Source organism: Balaenoptera physalus, assembly GCF_965194825.1.
Source record: "Balaenoptera physalus genome assembly, chromosome: 3".
In the NCBI taxonomy this organism is placed as follows: domain Eukaryota; kingdom Metazoa; phylum Chordata; class Mammalia; order Artiodactyla; family Balaenopteridae; genus Balaenoptera; species Balaenoptera physalus.
In genome coordinates this window covers 65,532,564-65,554,761 of record NC_138890.1, presented here as the reverse complement: position 1 = coordinate 65,554,761, position 22,198 = coordinate 65,532,564, and the positions used below count along the sequence as shown (strand labels likewise).

Here is a 22,198-nt window from a genome sequence, read left to right as displayed (position 1 = left end):
AGATAGTTATAGCCTGTGATGTGCTGGAGGCAGCTTATACCGATTGTGAGACTAGATTGTTTAAAAATTTGGGGGAATTTTTGCAAGTTGGTTATTAAAGAGCCCATATTTTTAAATTATTTTCAATTTTTGGTAGAAATACTGTAAAATGGTATGCTGTTCTCAACTTCATATTCAGTGACTTCACTTTGGAAGCTTGGCGTGGTTGGGAGTAAGAGTATAAAGGGGTCCTGAGACCCCATAATGTGAATTTAAAAAGGTTAAAAAAAAGCTGTTTCATATCTGTGTTTGTCTGAAGTGTTTATGTTGTACATTTTTAAAATTAAAATTAAAACTGTAAAACTATATAACTAGGTATAAGGCTATCTTTGCTAATGAACTGTACATTTTATAGACTCTATTAATATATCAAAATGTGAATTAAATATCATCTTTGATTTTGTTTGTATCTTTGGCCTCCCTAATGCCAAATTTCCAAACAAAAAATGTAAAGAGGTAGAGGTTACATACTGAATATATGAGTAATGAAAATAAAATATTAAATATTTTACTAAATACATGCCTCTGATACTGGAGTCATGAGTTTAGAATTTAGGGTGAGAAAGGGTTTTTGTTTTGTTTTTTTAAACTGCATTGATGAAATAAGGAAAGAAGCTTGTAGAGACATCTGGAATGGTTTTAAACTTTTATTGACTTCATTAGGAATAAGCCTCAACTTACTATGCCCAAGGTGTTGTGGTTGGAGTACCTATCCAACCTTCAGGTAGATTTCCTCAAAATAAAAGGACTCTGGATAGTGAATAAATGCAAAAGGAGGCTAGAAAGACAAACACGAAAATATTAACGGTGGTTGTTTCTGCTAAATAGATTTGGAATTTAAGAGCTCTTCTTTGTATACTCTGAACAGATTGACTTTATTATAAATGCATAATTTTTTTTAAACGCCTGTTTCTTTTGACCATAAGATAATGATTTAGACTGACCAAAATGTACTGTATTGGTCTATAACCAACAGTAGGCAGTTACACTAATGCTTAACTGATTCGTGGCATACTTAAGTGATAGGGACAGAGCAGACTTTTCACATTAGTGGCCATGCCTCCAATCTGAGTCCTTTGTCATGTGGTGGTGAGCCCATCTCAAAATCATTTGGCACCCCCTTCTAAGTTACAATAAATTATTTGTAGTTCCTCAAATGTGCATTTAAAATTTTGGTAGCTAGGGCAAAATTGCTTTCCAACAATATGACAGTTAATGTTCCCACCAGTAGCACATGTAAGTGCTTGTACCCCCCAAGTGCTTGCCAATGCTGTATGTTATCAGTACATAAATAGTATATTTAGTATGTTTTATGCGCTAAACCAAAATTGACATTAATTTTTGTGTGGTCATGCAAAAGCCAGCATGGGCTTGGGAGTTCATTGATGAAGAGAGAGAAAAGTTATGCTTGTCTTTACTGTAATTATTTTGGTTTGTTTTCTATCTAGGTACTTTTAAACTAGTAATAGAATTTTCTGAAGAATATCCAAATAAACCGCCAACTGTTAGGTTTTTATCCAAAATGTTTCATCCAAATGGTAAGTAGCAATTTATTAGCCTTTGCAAATGATAGGAGGAAAAAAGAGTTGTTTCATCCTTTTAGGTCTTGCCCATACTTCTCGTTATTAGGGCCCACTTCTAGATGTTGCTTCTATGTCAATATTAACCATACTTTTGTAGTCTGGAATCTTATCAAGGTTCCAGATTTGAGGTAAAGTTTTGTTTTAATAACTTCTGATTTTAAAGTAATATCTATTTATTTATCAAAATGTGAAAGATACTAAAAAGAATTTATAGCTTAAAATTTAGCTTGCAAATAAATGTACAAAATTAAGATCATGTTGTATGTAAAGTTAAGTAATTTATATATAACATGAACATTTTCACTTATTAAATATTCTTTTGTATCTTTTTTTTTCTCCTCCTTTGGCCGCGCCACGCGGCTTGTGGGGTCTTAGTTCCCCGACGAGGGATCGAACCCGGGCCCCCGGCAGGGAGAGCGTGGAGTCCTAACCACTGGACCACCAGGGAATTCCCTGTATCATTCTTAATGGCTGCAAAATGTTCTGTTTTATGAGTTTACCATTATTTATTTAATCATTGTCCAGTTGGTGATTTTTAATTGTTTACAGTTTTAAACAGCACATTTTTCTTGACAATAAATCTCAAATACCCATGAATAAGTTTTTAGAAGTAGGATTACTAGGTCAAAGATTTGTACGTTTTTAAGGGTTTTTTTTAAATACAGTTTTCCTCCCTTGTTCCTATTTTTACTTTTAGCAGTTTATTACTATTTTCCATAAATGATTGCTAAGTGACTCTTTTGTAATTAAATTTGCTCTTCCTGACTTATTGCTCTTTACTTCTAATAAATTTGTATTCCTGGATTATAACTTACTGTATGAAAGACTTATTTTCCAGAATATTTAAGTTCTTTTTCCCTTTTATATCCTTTGCACATTTAAATGTGGTTTTCCCCATCAGTTAACTTACTTTCAGGAGGAACATTTTCAGAGGTCCTCTTGATTGTGCGTCTAGTCTAGAACTACAGACTACGTGAGATAACTGCAGGCAGATAGGGGTCTCCCTACTCATAGGAGAGGTGTGTTTGTGTGTCTGGAATCAAGGTGACTTCCCAATAATAGATTAGATCATAGATTTAGCCTTTGTGCTTTATTGCTGTGAAGTCGCTTTTTCTTTCAAGGTCTTCCCCCACCCAGAGGCAAGGCAGCTTTAATTTTACTGTTTCTATTCTGAGGAAATTTTCAAGTCACTTATTATCATTTATTCTACTGTAGCTTTACTAGCTTAGACTTGTTAGTGAATCAACCCAAACTGTAGTAAGGGAGCTCTGTAAATCAAGGTAGAAAAGACTGTGGAATGTGCAAGGAGTACATGTGTATAGGTTTAAGATTTTCAGCCTTAACAAATTTATAAGGAAACAGTGTATTTGATTTTTCTTTTATCCCTTCATATTAATAACATGGTTTCCCTTATTTCCACTATCAGTACCTTATTTAGTTAACTTCCTAGTTTGCTTTTTTTAAAACATCTTTATTAAAAGATTGACATACTGTGCTACTCACCCATTTAAGTTGTACAATTCAGTGGTTTTTAGTATCTTCACTGAGTTGTGCAACCATCACCATTATCAATTTTAGAACATTTTTATCACCCTCCCCCAAAAATCCCATGCCTATTAGCAGTCACTCCCCATCCCCATCCCCCCCTGCCTCCCAGCCATAGGCAACCACTGATTTATTTTCACTCTACAGGTTTGCTTATTCCGGACATTTCATATAAATGGAATCATAATATATGTGGTCCTTTGTGATTGATTTCTTTCAGCTGACATAGTTTTCAGGTTCATCTGTGTTGTAACACATACTTGTACTTCATTTCCTTTTATTGCTGAATGATAATCCATTGTATGGATAGACTACATTTTGTTCATTCATCAGTTGATGGATGTTCGGTTTCTAGTTTACTTTTGGATTACTTCTCAAAAATAGTTACTAGTTCAAAACTTTAAAATCATTTTACAGTTTTATGGGTCTTACAGAGGTGATGATTTTTGCTTTGGACTTGCTAAGTTTGATGTTCCTATGGGATACACAGTAAGCGGCTGACTATGCTGCTTTAAAGCTGAGAGTTAAATCCGGTCTAACGCTAACAATTGGAAGTACCTAGCACATAGATAGTAATAATTGAGGCCATGAATAAAATTGCCCAGAGGGTGTGTAAAGGGTAAGAAGGAAGAGGACCGAGGATAGAGCCCTGAGGAATGAAGGTACTTAAGTGTAATTTGCCTCCCCTCCCCAAAAAGGCCTCACTTATTCCTGTTTGATGCAGAGTGGTCTGGCTTGTTCTGTGAAGCATTCCACAATTTGGCAGTATCTATAACATTTAAATGCATTTATCCTTTGTCAACACAGCAATTCTGCTTCTGGAAATTTATTGTAGAGATAAATAATCTGGCAAGTTCTGGATAAAAATTTATGTTCATTGTTTGTATTCTCACATAATCAGTTCAGGAGGGGGGAAAAGCCTCTCAAATGTTAGACTTTTAAAACGGTAATCACTTGATTTTTATTTTTATTATGAAAGGAATGCATACTTATTGGAAAAACAAATCATAAAGTACAGGAAAGGTAAAGAAAATAATACCCTTCATAATCCTACTATTTACAGATATCTACATTTTGGCATTTAGTCTTACAAATGTTTTTGTGATTGCATATACTTCAAATGAAAATATTTATAAATAATTCTTTATAAAAAATGGAATTATCCTAAATAAGTAATTGGAAACTTATTAATGTAATATATTGGGGGTGTCATTCTACATTAATTAACATATGGTAGATGTATATCATTTCTGGCGGCAGTATTGGTATGTACCGTTAATAACGTACCATTATTTAGCCAGTCCCCTCACTGTGGACCAAAGGTAGTTTCCAGTTTGTCACTTCTATAAAGAGTATTATAGTGAACATCCTGTAAATAAAACTTTGCATGTCCATGATTATTACTTTTAGAGTGGAATTGCTATGTCAAAAAATTAGCTTTTTTATCCCCCCAAGAACTTTATTTAGGAATATTTGGAAATGTGGAATTTAAACAGATTTGCTATACAGTATGTGATGAAAAAATTTAACTCTCACTCAGCCTCCTGATCAAAAGGCGCATAAAGAGTCCTTAGTTTGAGACTGATTTTCCTGTGAGACAAAAAGTTTTAGTTATTGACTAATGTTCAAGATTTCTGACTGAACCAAGCATTTGGTTTGTGGTAAAAATTTCTCTTTAATTGTTAGAAATGACAAAGTTAATATGTAACCAATTTTAGTGTTGTCTTTGCAGTGTATGCTGATGGTAGCATATGTTTAGATATCCTTCAGAATAGATGGAGTCCAACATACGATGTATCTTCTATCTTAACATCAATTCAGGTAAGCATGTGTTAGGATGCATCTTAACTTTTCAAGATTCTGTGGGATATAATTGGCTCTTTTAGGATCAATTTAAAGGCCAAGTGAGCAAACTAACCTTCCCAACACTAAGGTAACCAGTGGCAGAGCTTGGACAAAACCCTCATGATTTTTATACAACCAATCTGCTTTTTCATTCGTGACCACATTGGATCAAATACACAATCATTCTGATCAAATTTAAGTATAAAGTGTTCTCACAGGTCAGGTGTTTGTTTTGTTTTGTTTTGTTTGTTTTTTGCCACACCACAAGGCTTGCGGAATCTTAGTTCCCTGACCAGGGATTGAACCCATGTCCCCTGCAGTGAAAGTGCAGCGTCCTAACCACTGGACCACCAGGGAATTCCCTCACGGGTCAAGTATTATTCGTGCCCACAAAGAAGAGTCTTCTTGGAGAGAGATAAAGATGATTGTTTAGAAAAAAACGTAGGGACCTCAAGAAACTGCCAAGTGCAGAGAAGCATTGAGTATGTTACCCCATCCAAGAAATTCTATTTTAAACGAAAGTAAATAACTATTCGCCAAAGCACTCTGGCAGAATATTTCAGAGTTGACCTTGAATGACAGTTTGGGGGAGGGGTGGGGGGTGAGTGATGTTTTAGTTATATGGGTTTGAGAGGAGCAGAAGTAACGTTTTTGGTTTATGACCTTTTTAAAGTTTTTTCTGTCACACTTCTGCTTTAATTCACGTCATCTTATAAAGTGTTTTCAGCTTTCCTGTTTCATTCCCTTGCTGCTAGGTGCATACGTTTTGTTGATTAAAGGAAACAAGGTACACTACCCAACTTACTGTCAGAAATTTGCAAGTTTACCTGAGTAATAAGAGTTAAACTTTGGAAAATGTTAGTTGCTAAGCTATTTTATAGATATTGTGTATTAACCAAATCAAGTTATTTCCTGGTTATTGTCTCAGTATGCTGAAGAATATTGTTCTTTTCCAATTTCTTTGAGATTAGAGGTCTTAAGGCAATTAAGAACTATCTGTTTTGAAAGCTTAAGTTCTCTAGCAGCAGGAAACTTAGTGTATTTATCAAACCATTGCTGAAAGTACTTAGATCTAAAAATATGTAAGACGTACTAATTTCTGTCTTTCTTCACAGAATAATTTGTTTTGTACAACTTCTGTGCTCCATATCGGACCCATGTTAATATAAATAACTCTACAAATATGTTTTATCTTCTGTCTTTCCTTCTAGTCTCTGCTGGATGAACCAAATCCAAATAGTCCAGCCAATAGCCAGGCAGCACAGCTTTATCAGGAAAACAAACGAGAATATGAGAAAAGAGTTTCGGCCATTGTTGAACAAAGCTGGAATGATTCATAATAGACAACTGGTCTGTTAATCTTTTTCATCATTGTTGTGTATAATTTACCTCTCAGTAGACAGGCTAACAAATTTTAAGTGCCACAGGTTTTAAGGATTCTGCAGAAAAAAAAAAGTCCTTCGGTTTAGAACCTACAAAAGCTTGTGTATCTTGATTAATGTACTTTTTATTGCATGGTGTGAACTAAGTTATTGCTTACATAAATTTGTAATATATCCTGTTTGTATTTTTTTCCAAGTGTATAATGTTGGTGTGGAGTTTTCATGACAGAATATACACATTTTGTAAATCTGTACTTTTTTCAAATATTGAATGCCTTATTTTTGAATTCTTTAGATTTTTAAATTGGAGAAAAGCACTTAAAGTTTTTTATATATGAATATTACATGTAAAGCTGTTAAAATACATAACTTCAGTGCAAGAGACTTTGTCACTTATTTCCTTATCTGAGTAGGAGGGGTTAATAAGTCTCTAGCTCTCCATCAATTGATAGTTTCATGTCTGATTTCAAAAGAACAGATTTATATTTTATCAAGAAATTCTTCAAATTTGATTCTAAACACCAATTATAATCTCAAACTTTATTTTGAATGTACCTATATTAGTTTCAGTTGAGCAATTATAGACATAACTGGTTTGATTCTGTCCAACTCTGTATTAGGCCACTTGTTACTGTTTCTTCATGCACTACTTACTGTTAAACTCTACCTTTTGCGATTTCACAATTTGCACCTCCACCACGAGGAATTGGCACCTCTACCATGAGCAGAGAGCTGATGCAACTTATTTTGCTGCTTGATAGCACTTTAAAAGATTTTTGATAATGAAAAAAGTAAACCGTCAACATTTACCAAAAACTCATGCCCCACTATTAACAATAAATAAGAACTTGTTGCATTGGTTTGAACAAGGCAGATATTTGGAAGGAATCTTGGTGTAATTTAAATATTTGAAAACTGCCTTTTAATGCAATTGCCTATCTGTTTATTCTGGAAAAATGTTTTAACACCAGGGCCTGCTGAGTTGCTTTCTCTTGTGGAGATTTTTTTTTTTTAATCTCCTAAGTTGTATAAAAGTTGTACTGCATTTTAGTTTACTGGATAAACATAAAACACAGTATTGAAGAAAGCTAATACAAAGCTATCCTATGCCTTCAAATAGTATAGAAAATGGAAAATATACAAGTAAATTCTGTTGAACCACCTGTGTAGTCTTTCTAGTAGTTAAAAGAGCTATTTCATTAACCCCAAGAGTTTCTTGCACATTCATAGTAGCTTAGTAAGCTAACAGCTTCTTTTCTATTGAAAGACTGATTTCTCTACTGGAAGACTGTAGGATGGCAATATCTATAGGTTCTATTTATTAAGCAAATTTTAGAAAGGATAAGTGCTGATGTTTCCCTTTAAAAGTTAATACTTGGGAAATTTGGGGGTAAGTGTATGATCTTAGGGAACTTTTGATACAATTGAGAGTTAACTCACTGGAATTATGCCCCCGCCCCCCCCCCCCCAAAAAGATGCTTTATTTAAAGGTACTTTTTGGTCATATCAAATGTGTGATACTTCTATATTCAGCTCTAAAACAGTTTCTTTAGACATTTACTCCAGTGACTGTCTCTTAGATTAAATATACAGTAGCTATGATAGTCTCCCCTCTTATTTCATTAAATGCTATTTGGATACTACAAAATCTATTTTTATCCTTAACCTGTTTTCCCTGTTTAAAACTGAAATATTTCAAGTATTGATAGATAATTATAAGGAAGTTACATCTTACTTCGCAGGCAGTTAATGAGCTCTAACTCCTAAATTCAACACATGCATAAAACTCATATCTAGCCCCCATTCCTACTGGAGAAAATTCTTAGGAATGTTCCATCTCTCAATTACTCTTCAGTTTTTTTCTTCAGCCTTGGAACAGATTCCTGTTTCTTTGGTTGAATACCAGATGTACTTCAATTTACAAAGTCATGTCATGCAAAGAATGTTTACTCTAAAATTTACTACATAAATTTTATAAATGTATGGTACGGCAAGAGGCTAGAACTAATTTATTTTGGTACAAATTTGGATTCATGTTAAAGATTAAGTGCATTTGTGATGTGCAATTCCTCTGTAACAGTACTTCTAACATAACTGTGCAAGGCACTATTCTAAGCACTTTAACATGATCACATTTCAAACTCAGAGTAATCTTATGAGGTGGGTACTACCGTATTACAGATGAGGAAACTAGGTACAGATCAAGTAACTTTCTCATGGTCAACCAGCCAGTATGTGATAGAGCTGGGATTTGAACCCAGGCAGTCTGGTCTTTTAGCCAATAACTATACTATCCCTTAAGAGACGTTAAGGGATTGAGTTCAGTTTTAAAATTCTACTGAACTTAAATATTCATCCCAATTTGTGAAAATACCATGTTGATTGAGTTTTATATAGACTTGTGTCTATCCAGTGAAGAGGTTTTCACCATTTTCCACTTTTTTTTCTAATGTAAACAAGTAAAGTCTGGATATAGGAACACTCTCATCTCTGATAGAAAGCACTCTTGACTTATAGACCAATTTTTTTCCCCTTCCTAGAAATATCCTTGAGTCTGTACAGACACACACCCCAAAATTAAAAAGTTCCATGAATATGAATAACTTCTGAAACTGATCTAAAAATTCTTCCTCATGTAGGCGGAAGGTAGTGGAGAGGAAAGCTATTGAAGGTGGCTTATTTAGCAAGTCTGTTGTGTGCCCAGTAAACAAGGTACCTATCTTAATTTATTCATTTAGTACTCTTTTAGAAGACAGAAGCCTGGGGCTCAAAAAACAATTTAGAGTTAATGTCTAAGGTAACCTCAATTCTCCCAGGTTTTAAGAGAGATCAAGTTTTTAGGTCTTGGTGGTGTTTATTACAATTCCTTTCTACTGCATTCAGCAATGCAGAGTCCCAAAGGAATCTGGTATGTGGGGATTATGTATGTAAACAGAGAAGTCCATAGGTGGAAAGCCATTAAAGGTAAATGAAATTGTCCATAGGACAGGGGCCTTGTGCGAAGATGGTAGCCCTGTTACTTCAGTTCCCATCTAGTTAGGGAAAAACTAAACTGTTGTCTGATATGGGGAAATTCTAGTTATCTTGTTCCAGTATATGATATAGAACACAAAGATATATTAGAAACACACAGATGTGTGTGCTGTTTTTTCAGTAATTTCTCCCTACCATCACTACAGGTTTTTAAAATAATTTTGTCAATAATATCCTGAGGTTTTTAAGTTTTCTGTTCATAGCATGGACTAGGGCTTTCTTTTAGTTGGGCCCAAAAGATGAACGAGATGCACCCTATACAAAACTCTCTTAGCTCAGCAACATTAGTTCCTTGCTGGTTGAAATCAAGAGCCCTGGAAGGAAAAGCTCCAAGTTTCCTCTTTGGCATATGGAGGACTCAGACTTGGGCTAGAAGCCTGCATGGACTGTCAGGAACTCTGCCATTGACTTAGTGCTAAAGCTTGGCCACAAGATGCTTTTGTTTACCAGTGACTTCTGGAATTGTATATTTGGAAAGACTCTAAATATAGAGTGTACTTTGCTGAGTAAAATCAAATAACCTTTTAGCTGGTTAGAGAGGTCTTTATGTGGTGATGGTCTTCATTTGGTTACAAGTGTGATGCTTCTGTAGTCCTTTGGGGGGATATTAGAGCTGACCTCAGGCTCCATCAACCTGAACCATTTAGTTGCCATTCTTCCTGGAATGCAGGAGGGCTTTTGTGGTGTCTTAAGGGCTGCCAAAGTGCAAGTGTAAGCACACTTAAGGCAGACCTCTTAATGCTGCTTCCTGTCTGAAGCCCTCTTCCCTTCCCCCTTTACAAACAAGGCCTTGTGCCAAGAATACTGCAGCCCACCAGCTAAATTGGACTAGCAGCACTTGAACAGAAGAATGTCAAAGGCAGCTCTTTGGCTGGCCTCTGCATAACGTCATTCTACGAAACTTGAGTTGGGAGATTTTATGTTTTTATGTTTTTGTGTTGGTGCTAGTACAAAGACAACAGGAACGGGAAGCTTCTTGTTCTTATAACTATCCTGAGCAGAGAATAGGAAAGAATCCAGAGACTAGCTCATGGCTTCAGCTTCAGCTACAGGCCTAGAATATCGCCTCCAAAGAAAATCTAGATTAGTGACCTTGCTGTATTGTAGTGGGCCTTGGCTATAGGACTGTACCTGCATGAGCACATAAGGCTGTGGTTTCAGATGGAGACTCCCTGGAACATCGGCTGGAAAGCTGCCTTTAGAATGAAGACTGTCAATCCCAGGGGTGGGTACAAGAGATCTCTCGCAAGCCAGAAAGATCAGCGAGGGCAGTACTGGGGCCTGGTGGTAAGTTGATGATACCATCTGTTAGGGAGAAAGTTTCCTTCCTAGCTTTCATTAGCCCTTACACATTGGTTCTTTGGCAGGGGCTGGATATTGTGCACAGAGCAGCTTGAGAACAGACCACGATCACCATGGCGCCCTCTCAAGACCTAAGTTTGAGGGATCAGGCTGTAAGAGCAACAATATAAGTACCAAAGATTGGAGCCAAACACTGGGAACTGCTTTCCAGATAACCTCTGGCAGTACATGCACAGGCCTAGGGAGGAGGCCAACAGGACAGCAGTGGACCTCCAAGAGTCCAAGCTCTGAATCCTCTGGGGACACTTTAATTAGCGGCTTTGTTTTTTGTTATAAAAGTAGAACGTAGTCATAAAAAATAAATTTGGTAAGCACAAAGGTAGAAGGAAGCATGAGTCATTCTCACCACCTGAGAAGTTGAGAAGAGCTGGTTTAAGGGGAAGTGAGGACTGTAGGTGTTGGTCCAAGCCCAAATGTTTCCAAATAGTCTGGGGCCCAAAATTCACACCCAAAGTGATAAGGAATCTAGTCAGTTTACAGTGTGAGACTCCAGGGCAAGCCTTCTGCCAGGCAGCTATGTTCATGGAGAAAGGAGCACACCCACAGCCTTTGCAAGCCCCAGACCCCTAGAGGTAGGGATTCCAGGGCTGGCCGCGTGCTGACCCCTTTCCCCATCCTGCTTCTGCCCCCTGTCCAAAACAGCCTGGCATTTAATTTGTGCTGCATTGTTCAGTGCCTGCTGCCATTTGTTCTGTCAACATAACTACTGATACGTTGGCACCTAATGGGTGCCAAGCTGCATGTTAGGTCCACCCTTTTGCAGCTTTGGGAATGGAGACTGGTCTGGTGGGGTGATTATGGGTGGTCATTTTTATTTTATGTAAATTTTATTTGAAACATTTCATATCCTCCCAGCGTGGCCTCAAAGGGAAAGTAGGGCAGAAATGAAGCAATTCACTAAGTGCCAGGTACTTATACAGACATTGGTTTTTCTACGGAATCCTCCAATAAAGTAGGAATCATCCGCACAGTGCAGATCCCTACACTGAGGAACTCAAGAGGAAGGAATTACTACCAGTTCACAACTACTGGGGATAATTAAACATTCTTAATAAGAGAAAATGCTGAAGGGAAGGAAAAATGCAGCCCTAACAGCATGAGATTTTGGTGCTAGCATTCACAGCAAAGCAAGGGCTTTAATCACTAGGCCCATGCAGTTCAAGGTTGACCTTACTGTTAATTGCCCCTCCACTAAAGCAGGGGTGGACCAAGACCTGCCTCAAGGGGCTTGCCTGGTGGTCTAGTGGTTAAGAATCCGCCTTGCAATGCAGGAGATGCGGGATCAATCCCTGGTCAGGGAACCAAGATCCCACATGCTGCAGGGCAGCTAAGCCCACGCGCTCCAACTATCGAGCTTGCATGCCGCAACTAGAAAGAAGCCTGCGTGCCACAACTCAGACCCGACACAGCCAAAAATAAGATTAAAAAAGAAAAAAAAAGATCTGCCTCAGGCCCCTAACAGCTTCTTTCTCCTAGGCAAATTAAGTTCAAGGGCCATATTCAAGGATATTTTTGGTTCACTGGCCTTTTTTTTTTACTAGGCTGGGAAAGAAGGATGGGACCTGCACTGTGACTACCTGGATTATGTTTAAAGAGGTATCCTTGTCTGACAGCACTGTCAAGGAAAAAAGCTCTGGTTCACATGCCCAGGTCTAGAACAGGTAGGAATTAGCTCCATTCTAATAGGAGCTTAATAGTCTCAACTTTTACTTTCTATTTGATTTCCAAGGGAATCTGTTCAGGTGATGTAGTCTTTGTTACCCCACCTCCTCAGCTGGTACGCTTGTCTATGAGCAAGCCTTCAGGCCCACCTCCATCTCTGATAGGAGCACATGCAAAGGACTCTGCCTCTACTGCTGGCAGTGTGAAAAAAACCCTTCCACACCAAAATGAGAAAGGCAGTCAATACTGCCACCCCTTGCCCTGGGTGTCATAACTTAGAAGGGACAGAGTAAACTTTGGGAAAGAAATTAGCAGGCTTGCTTTTCATTTAAATAAACAGGTTCTCTGGCTAGCTATTTTAATGAAAAGCAAGCCAGGCAAGGTTCTGTTTCTTAAGAGGGAGAGCATGCATTTATTTGTTGAAGGAAGCAATTTCCATACGACCACCAACCTGTTTAAGTTCTAAAATTCTTGCCTCTTAAGGATTATGTTTACTCTTATTCCTACAGAACTGAAAGGTATCCCTAAACTAGTCAAGAATGAGAGCCAGGACTAGATGACAAGATAACTAAATGACAGGCCTCAGACCCCAGAAGTTGACAGTCTCCTTCCAGACATAAGGGTACCCAGGCAGAGACTTTAGAGCTGGACAGCTGGGAAACACAAGTCACCTGACGGTTAGGGTATATATATCTCATGTCAGATACAACAATGTGTATTTTCACTGCCATTTACTACAGATAGCAAAGCAACAGAGGATGGGCAGTGATAGTTAATGTGATTCCTCCCAGTGCCCACAGAATAGGTAAGCCACAGGTCCAAATGGATCCTGGAAAAGTTCAGAGGGAATCCTTTCCTTTGCAAAGGCAGAATATTGATCAGGAGGGCCACAGACTCTGAGGAATGTTTCAAAAAGCAACTTTCTGGATAACATAAGAGGGCATCACTATTAACTGAGCACCCTAAACTGTACCGTTAGTATAGGTCACCCAAACACAGGTCTGAAATGCACAGGTCCATTTATATGTAAATTGTTTTCAATAAATATGTACAGGGTCTGCAGTTGGTTGAATACATGGGTTGTTCAAGGATCAACTGTAGTTGCTTCTCAAAAGGTCTTGAGACTTAGGTCTTTAACAGATAAGATCCTCTCCTAGTCATTACTTGCAGTAATACTTTACCATGTCCCTTCCTGTGATCTCACTTGATCCTCACCCCATCTTGTGGAGGGCTGTATATATGAAGAGACCAGTAGCTTGCAGCTTATATCTGGTGTGAGCTCCAGTTTCAGATCTAAGAGTGGGCCATTATACTTGCACAAGGAGTGCTGCAATGCAAATTTTAGATTTCTATGCCACTTTCCACTCCAAAAAAACAATGGATAAAATTCTAAAATATTAATTTTATAGGTGAGATAGCCACAGAGGTTGTGAAGGTAAGATGAAAAACAGGCAGCTTATCCTGGGAAGAGTAATGGGATCCTGAAACAGAAAAAGGATATTAAGTGAAAACTAAGGAAGTCTCAATGAAGTGTGGACATTAGTTAATAGTGTACCAATATTGGTTCATTAATTATAACAAATGTACCGTACTAATGTAAGATGCTAGTAATAGGGGAAACTGTGCAGAGTATATGGGAAATCTGAACTATCTTTGCAGACTTCCTGTAAATCTAGAATTGTTCTAAAATAAAAGCTTATTTTTAAAAAGTTTTTAAAAAAGGGCAGCTTAAACTGAGGAAGCAGAGAAAACCCACTAGAAAATGGCACCAGAAAATTTGATTAACTAGAGAAGTCTTCAAAAACTATAAAGACTGCAATGGATATGTTCCTGATAGGACATTTTATTTTATATCTTATAGAGAGGCCAAGGCTCACTGAGCACCGTGCTTGGCCCTCTAACATCTTAATCCTTGCCATAGGTCTTTGTGGTAGGTATTTCTACGATCTTCATTTTCCAGGAAAGGCCACAGGAGAAAAGTGGCTTGTCAGAGGTCCTGAGATCTTCACTTGGCCCACCCTAGTGGTCACTACAGATTAGAGCTAGAAGCTGCACAGAGATGTGGTATGCTGTTTGGCCTTAACCTTGAGCCATGGGTGAGAGTCGTCCTACTTCTCTGCTCCCAGACACCACGCTCCCACAGTTGCTCTCCTCTTCAGCACTTCAGTGACCTGAGTTTGCCAGTAGATTAAGCTAAGGCAGGTCCACTGTCGTATTCTGCCACCCTCTCCTGTACAGTGATAAGTGACTCCTGCTGTGACTGTTACATTGTTGCCCCCCAAATGAAGTCCCTCTCGGTATTTATGCCTGGAGATAAGTACTTAAGAGTGGGTACTAAATAAGAAAGAGGAACAGGGAGGGGGTAAGAAACATACATCAACTGAAAGGGGGAAATTAATAAAACCAGAATTTCTGAGCAAAGCAGCACTGCACTAATAAGCAAGTATTTCTTGAGGGACTTTGTACAAGGCAATTCCTCAAGCCTAGAATACTGAAGCCTCAGGCTCCCTGCAGAAAAAGAGAATATGGGCTTTATTCAGCGGCCTGGAAGGCTTTCTAGAGAACCTACAATCAACTGGCTGCCTGGAACAAGCTGTGGAATCTTGTGTCAATGAGTTTTAAAATAAGACTTTTTTATAGGCTGCCTCTTCCCATGAGCTGGTAGATGCCTGAAGCCTATGATTTGATTTTCACTCAACTCTTCAAAAAAAGATGAGGTGTGTGTGGCAATAGGGTACATGGATGGTGTAAACTTCAGGTAGAAATAAGAGATATAGTTTACCTCAGTCGGCGGGGAAAAAAGACCATAAAGCAGAATCACACATAAAGGTACGTTGTTGAAAAATCCAAAGTGTAAAATTCACTACCTGCCATTATTACATCAACATTAAAAAAAAAAAAAACAGGCATTTTTAACATTTTGACCAACATTCAAAACCTGAAAATAAAAAAGAGGGCATGATTTATAAATACATAAATATCCATGCATACTTTTACAATGATAGCTACTAGAAGAATGAGAACTTTTAAAACGTCAATCTAGACAGATTCCCTTTCATTCCAATTGCCTCTTTCCTACATGTTGTTAATATCAAGAGTCTTAAGAGAGCTGCTGAGGTCAATGTCATATTCATCCCAGCCTCCTTTCCAAGCCTGTAACTAATGATGAAAATGTGATGAATCTTCTGCCTTAGCTTTGATGCTAGGAAAAAAAGAAAAAGTTAGTAGCCATGTAGTCTAATGAATCAAACTCATAAATTAAAATACAGCAGTGATGCAATATTTATGTACTACCCAGATGGTAGGTAGACTCAGAAATTATTAAGATTTTACTACATACAGAAAATTCAGCAAAACACTGACCATACTACCCATTTGGAAGCCAGAGTCTAATTTTTTTGTCTTGTCACTTGTGATCGATAAATGTTCACAATTTAAAGTGATAACAGAAATACTTAAAAAATAACTTTTTCCATGGCATGCTCTGCAATGAAGGCTTCTAAAAACAGAATCACAGGGCTTCCCTGGTGGCGCAGTGGCTGAGAGTCTGCCTGCCAGTGCAGGGGACAAAGGTTCGAGCCCTGGTCTGGGAAGATCCCACATGCCGCAGAGCAACTGGGCCCACAACTACTGAGCCTGCGCGTCTGGAGCCTGTGCTCCGCAACACGAGAGGCCGCGATAGTGAGAGGCCCGCACACCACGATGAAGAGTGGCCCCCGCTTGCCACAACTAGGGGAAGCCCTCGCACAGAAACGAAGACCCAACACAGCCATAAATTAATAAATTAAAAAAAAAAAAAAAAAAAAAACAGAATCACATAAACACTTATTGTTCTAAATTAAAATCAGTTGAATCCAGGTAGTAATTTACAACATTTCACATTGAGTCAGGATATTTAGGAGATGTGAAGGTTATAGGTTTCTGGATTTCACACTATTAGAAACTACAGAAACTGCATGTTTTCTAACAGTGGTGAACTGAAGCAGATATATTCTTTCTGGGTACTCTCTAGCACCACTGGTAAATTTAAACTTGGCTTTAGACAACTTTTAAGCAGGGTGCAAAGAAATCATTTTGTCTGTCACCTTCTATTTGAATGGATTTCCTTAACATTTAGCAGTGCAAGTGAATCAGTCTGAGACACTTTTTAGTAAGCAGAGTTTTCAAGGTATGACCTATTTCCTAGAAGCCTGTCACTCCAGTCTTTGAGAAGTGAAGAAGCGAAATTCCTCAGCAAAAGCAAAATATAAGAGGGCTTTGTCTTTTTAGGAGAATGCAGTATCACCTAAAGAAACCATCTTTAGTCCAAAAGGAAAGAGAATCCCCTAAGCCATCTCTCAAATTTCCAATAGGATAGACCAAGGCTATAGCAGAAGAGTTGCCACTGGCTTTGGCTGCTGCAAGTATGGTCTTTGACTCAAGGTGCTGGCAGGTGATTCACTCAGCCTGGGCACCAGGCAACAGACCGGCCTGTGGGGTCAGACAGAGCTTTTCTGGCTTCTTCTATTTCTGTGGATAAAGGGAAAAGAAAGGTAGCTCCATGGAGCATTTATCTTAGGATACAAGACAAAACCTGATTTAACTAATCTGATAAGCTGAAAAAAAATATTTTTAAATACTCACAAATAGTTGCCACCTTATTAGAATCACATCTCCTTCCACCAATGGAGTGGCTGCTCCATTACTTTAGAGCTTGCCAAGACTGTATATAATGCACAAAAAGCCTCTTGAAAGGCAGGCACACTTATTTTTCCAACTTCTCTTTCACATTTCATATTTAGTCACTTTCCATACTGCCACTTTCCCTCTTGGACAAAAATGTTCTTAGGGGGACTTCCCTGGTGGCGCAGTGGTTAAGAATACGCCTGCCAATGCAGGGGACCCAGGTTCGAGCCCTGGTCTGGGAAGATCCCACATGCTGCGGAGCAACTAAGCCCATGTGCCACAACGACTAAGCCTGCAGTCTAGAGCCTGTGTGCCACAACTACTGAAGCCTGCGCGCCTAAAGCCTGTGCTCTGCAACAAGACAAGCCACCGCAATTAGAAGCCCGCGCGCCACAATGAAGAGTAGCCCCTGCTCGCCGCAACTAGAGAAAGCCCGTGCGCAGCAACGAAGACTCAACGCAGCCAAAAATAAATAAAAGTAAATTTATAAAAAAAAAATGTTCTTAGGAAAAATGGAGTAATTAAGTGGACAGATTTTTTGAGCCAATAATGATAGCTTCTTAGTCAATCACTCCTCTTTCTCCTTAAGACAATGCCTTGGAAATATAAACTCTGACAGTCTTAGTAATAACATCATTCCTGAGTGAGCTGCTGCTCTTTGTTAATTATTGCTCATTAATGGGTAAAGCCGGTTGGTCAATCACGAAGTCGGCTAGTAAGTACCTAGGGAGGGCTGTTAGATAACTGAGACTGTTCAATATATTTGTGTCTGAATCCCCCTTTTTCAAAAATAAATCATACACTGCAAATATCTGATAAATACCACCTGTCAGAGACCAATGCTCATTTCTTTTCTCAGATTCCACATCCCCCTTTCCCCGCCAAAAAAAAAAGAGTTGAACAGACCACAGAGGTGTACTACCCTTAAAACTGCAGAATAACCATGAAGTATTTTTAAAATCTTACTTTAAAGAACTTATGTCCCTAAGTTATCTTCACTATTCAGTCTCGGGATACCAATAATTCCAGGCGATTCATTTCCACTTGCTAGCTAGCTTCAAAACCCAACTGAAATAATTTTAGAGCTAGGGATCAAAGAACTATAACTGACCTTTTCAGGTGCATGGCTCAACATCAAAGATTTTTGTTTTTGTTTTTTGTTTCTGGGCTGGCAATGTTGCTTAATGTTTGCCAGCCTCTATCTATTACATGCAAAAACCTCAGGCAAGAAGACAAAAAAAAACTGCTGCAAAGCTCCCAGGGCGCTCTTTCCAGTGGGCTCTCAGGGTAGCCTTCAATAGAGAAGGGACAGCCTTCAACACAACACAATTCTGTCATGGCACACAGATCAGATGACTTGTTCTCAGGACAGGCTTATCTAAAAGACTCTTACCAACTGGCAAAACTCTACACATCTTCTAAGTATCTCACTTTTCAGGATCAACTTAGCTTCATTTTCAGTGACATCAACAGTCTAAAACGTGGTTACTAAGAAAACATAAGTTTTATTTGAAGGAAGTTCAAACATATATAATCAAAAAGTGCTATAGAAATACAGGCTCCCTGTAGGCTTCTTCCAGGTAGCTAGGTGCCAATCATCAGTCTGATGGCAGAGCTCGTTTCAGGGATGCCAAAGTTCATTTCTGAGGACTCTTCTCTGGAGGCTGACACTGTGCAGTTAAAGTGTCAAAAATGAATATCCCAGGACAGGGCTCCCTACATTTTTGAGGTTCAAGACCCCTTTACAATGTTTTTAACAGTTTAGAAACTCTTCTGCTCAACACACATACATATACTTCTTCACACCAGCCTATGGATAATGTTAGGGATGTGCATATTAATTACAGAACCTCCTTAGTCTCTTCTGGAGTCTGAAGCCCAAATATCGTGAAGTGTTCTGACCTCTAACATCCCAGTATGACGGGAAAGAGACAGAGAAGTATAACAAAATTTATGTGAAAACGGATCTTACGGAGGGCAGAATACCTCTTAAGACTAAAAGGCCAAGGAAAGAATCAGCCATGAGCAGTCAGGAAGTAAAGGCTCATCCTATTCCCTGCCTGCCCCTGACGAATGGGGTGCAATCAGGTGGCCGGAAATTATCTAGACGCCCCATGCCTGGGCCCCAGGAACCTCACCGCTAGGATACTGAAGGACTTACTAGAGGTTTTTTAAAAATATTATATAAGAGAATCCAAAAAGTCACAAACTCCCAATTCACAACGGCTCCCGGGCTACAAACAATAGCCCTGTAACAGATTTTAAAAACAAAATAGCCCCTTGGACACAACCTGAACTTTTGATTCCAGGTTCAATTAAAAAACAATACTTTTTTAAGGAAAAATATCTGAAATCAAGTGGGGTGTGCTGTTTGGGGCTGAAGTACTTTCTGGGCAGCTGAGGATTTGATTAGCTCCTGACACTCACACTGAAGGGAACCTTGTTATATGCCCAGCTTCCCAGAAAAAGACCCAGCTAGGGTGAAGCACGGGCTTACCTATGTTTCTGACGATAGAACTATAAGAGAGGCCAGCAGTCTTTACTCTTTTGCTTTGGTCAATTTTGTAAGCATTTTCTGAGCATCTTCTCTGGGTTATGCCTATACTAGGTTTTGGAATTAGAAGGACTAATATCTTAAGCACCATCTCTTCCCTCAAGAAGCTTACAATCTGCTCTTAAAAAGGTCTGGGTAAAGTGCTAAAGAAATAAACTACGGGAGATGAGGAAGCAATTAATTTTGTTGCCTGAGGAGACCAGGGCAAATGAGAAAAACCATATCTTGGGAGATTGTGAAAAGCAGTTGGGACGCCCAGCCCCATCCTCTGAGCTTCCTTCTGCCACACTCTCCATGGCTCCAGCCAAAGGACCCAGATACAAGGCTCGACAGGCAGCAGCTCACCATGTAAAAAATCCACAGCCTCAGATCAGAACAAGCCTGGCAGAACAGGGAAAAGCTATGATGATATTACTCCATCTACATTTCCATCAGCAAGTCAGAGGGTCCAAACAGGTCTGGTGGGGTCCTCACCGATTGGGGTAAGGATGAGTTAATGTTACCAACAAGATTTTTTAATAAGTGGGAAACTGTAGCACTCTAACCAACATTTTCTTAAAATTCAAGCAAAAAGCTCACAACAGAATTTTCCTAAAGGAACTGAAGAGGTTGAGTTTATGTGTTACTCTACCAACAATGCGTAACTTATCTACTGAGTTGTTCTCTAGTTACGAAAAGGCTTATACCAATTACAGAGAAATAAAATGAAAGGGCTTAGATTGGGGTAGTAAACAAGAGCATTCAGAAAACAATATACTCTAATACATCATCATAAAGGCAGGGGCCATTAGCTCTATACCATTTCAAATGCACTTGGAAATCCTGTTTACCTTTTTCATTAATTCACTTCTGGTAGTAAATTGTGGCAGGTCTTCCACTTCAATCCCATCAGCCATTTCCATCACCTTGTCTAAAAGGTCTTTGTTGTAACTGCACGATAAAAAGTAGTAAGATAAAAACCGTGGAAGAATTATTGTCACTGTGGGCTAAAAAGAAATTGCAGGTAGCTGGACTATAAACTCAACTCTCAGAGGAACGATCTGATACTACTGGGGAAACTGATAGATGTTCAGTATCAAGTTAGAAAATAGTTCTTGCGCATGTGGATACAGAAGCAGCACTAGGGATGCCAATGGAGCAGGCGTTTTAAGATTTACAAAACAAACAAGACTTACAAAAATAGAGGCACTGTACCTCTGGCAGTATATATTCACGGATATGATATGAGGGCCAAAATTCTTTTTTATTTTTTTGAACATGTGGAGTATTGGTCTAACGAAAATAACATTATTTGTTCATTTGTCCGATTTTCTAACATTTGCCTAATCTTGGATCCTGTTAACCAGAATTTACTAGAGGAACCTGGAAGTCAGAAAAGGGAGGGATACAGCAGGCACTGCTTCCCCATATCCTGTTCTAATAACTCCCCAAATCTGAAAGTAAAACCAAGCAGCTTAGGGCTGGAGGGACCATGTGACCAGACAGCCATAAGGAGCACAGAAACCAGGACTAAGCCAAGTCATCTCATTATCCTAACACAATTTCAGGAAATGCTAAATAAAAGGATGTGGGAGCCTCAAGATTTGCCACCTGCTTCATGGAGTGGCAGAGGGAGTGCCATTTCAAAAAGTCCCTTGAAGGCATTTGTTATTTTGATAAAAGGAAAGGCAGAGAGGCAAAGACTGCTTCTTTGGGTCCAGCAGACTAGGACATGGGGAGAAAAAGACAAGGACCACAGATTACATCCTGCCATAAATGGTAAAATCCACCAATCCTGCTAGATGCTGCATGAGCCTAGGTATCTCTTTCCCTCTCTCAGCTTCGTAGATGTAAACTGGAGATCTGAGTTTCTGTCCCTGCACGTTTGCCACGTGGAAGAAAGTAGCTAATGAACTTAAAATGCCCTCTGCAAAGGTGACAGTTTGAAGTAATTATAATAATAATATAAATAACAATGGCAACTCGAACGCCTAGCATGTATAGAGCTCTTGCGAGATGACAGCCTGTGCTAAGTGCTTTTCACCCTTTAATACTGTAGTCATCACAACTAATTTTCCATATGAGGAAACTAAAGCTCAGAGAGATTAAGTATCTTTCCAAAGGATTGGCTAGGGTGGAAACCTGCCTTAGGCCTGTCTAGTACGGTTGGAGTTTGGGGGCAGGGTCAGCCTTGGGCGGGGGTCAGCCCTGGGGGAGGACTGCGGATCGGGACAGGGTCAGCCAGCCGCCAGGGGTCCGCACCTGCAACCCAGGAAGAGGTGGTTGGCCCAGACCATGGAGAGGGATAGCAGCTGGTCCAGGCGGCCGCCGCCGTCTGGCGGGTCGCGGTAGTCGGGCAGGTGGCGCAGGATGAATTCCATGCGGGCCTTCCATTGCTTCTCGCTCTCCGAGTAGGAGCGGAACTGCTCAGCGAAGTCGGTCGCCTGCCGCACACCCGAAACCAGCTCCTCCACGGCTGCTGCCGCCTCACCACCCACCATGGCGCCCTCCGCCGCTGAGGGCAGGACCCGCCCACCGCCTTCCGTACA

General features: G+C 39.3%; 2 protein-coding genes across 4 annotated transcripts in view; one reads left to right on the top strand and one right to left on the bottom strand.

The window, feature by feature from the left end:
- The window catches only part of UBE2B (ubiquitin conjugating enzyme E2 B), a 13,957-nt gene extending 6,100 nt beyond the window's left edge, over positions 1 to 7,857 (top strand). The window contains exons 4-6 of one of the 2 annotated variants that reach the window (XM_082454822.1): positions 1,488 to 1,577; positions 4,900 to 4,988; positions 6,224 to 7,857. In XM_082454822.1, coding sequence (XP_082310948.1) covers positions 1,488 to 1,577; positions 4,900 to 4,988; positions 6,224 to 6,352 — 308 coding nt within the window. In that variant the 3' untranslated portion in view covers positions 6,353 to 7,857. The remainder of the gene's footprint in view (positions 1 to 1,487; positions 1,578 to 4,899; positions 4,989 to 6,223) is intronic. The other variant, XM_082454823.1, reaches the window with a different exon arrangement.
- CDKN2AIPNL (CDKN2A interacting protein N-terminal like) lies at positions 6,612 to 22,198 on the bottom strand. Of its 2 annotated transcripts, none has more exons than XM_082454824.1 (3): positions 21,912 to 22,198; positions 20,501 to 20,600; positions 6,612 to 13,932 (listed from the first exon to the last, which is right to left on the bottom strand). In XM_082454824.1, exons 1-3 carry the CDS (start codon positions 22,148 to 22,150, stop codon positions 13,855 to 13,857), a joined length of 417 nt encoding a protein of 138 aa, XP_082310950.1. In that variant the 5' UTR covers positions 22,151 to 22,198; the 3' UTR covers positions 6,612 to 13,854. The 2 variants fall into 2 exon arrangements, with proteins under 2 accessions (XP_082310950.1, XP_082310951.1); XM_082454825.1 differs by lacking the exon at positions 6,612 to 13,932 and adding an exon at positions 15,269 to 15,653 and having other exon boundaries at positions 21,912 to 22,195.

What these genes read in the sequence shown, in the direction of transcription:
- CDKN2AIPNL (XM_082454824.1), bottom strand. Translation starts at nt 22,150, where the DNA reads ATGGTGGGTGGTGAGGCGGCAGCAGCCGTGGAGGAGCTGGTTTCGGGT. An exon ending in CACCTCTTCCTGGGTTGCAG is followed by an intron (nt 20,601 to 21,911) that starts GTGCGGACCCCT and finishes TTTATCGTGCAG; the next exon opens with TTACAACAAAGACCTTTTAG. An exon ending in GAAGTGAATTAATGAAAAAG is followed by an intron (nt 13,933 to 20,500) that starts GTAAACAGGATT and finishes TTTCTGTTTCAG; the next exon opens with GATCCCATTACTCTTCCCAG.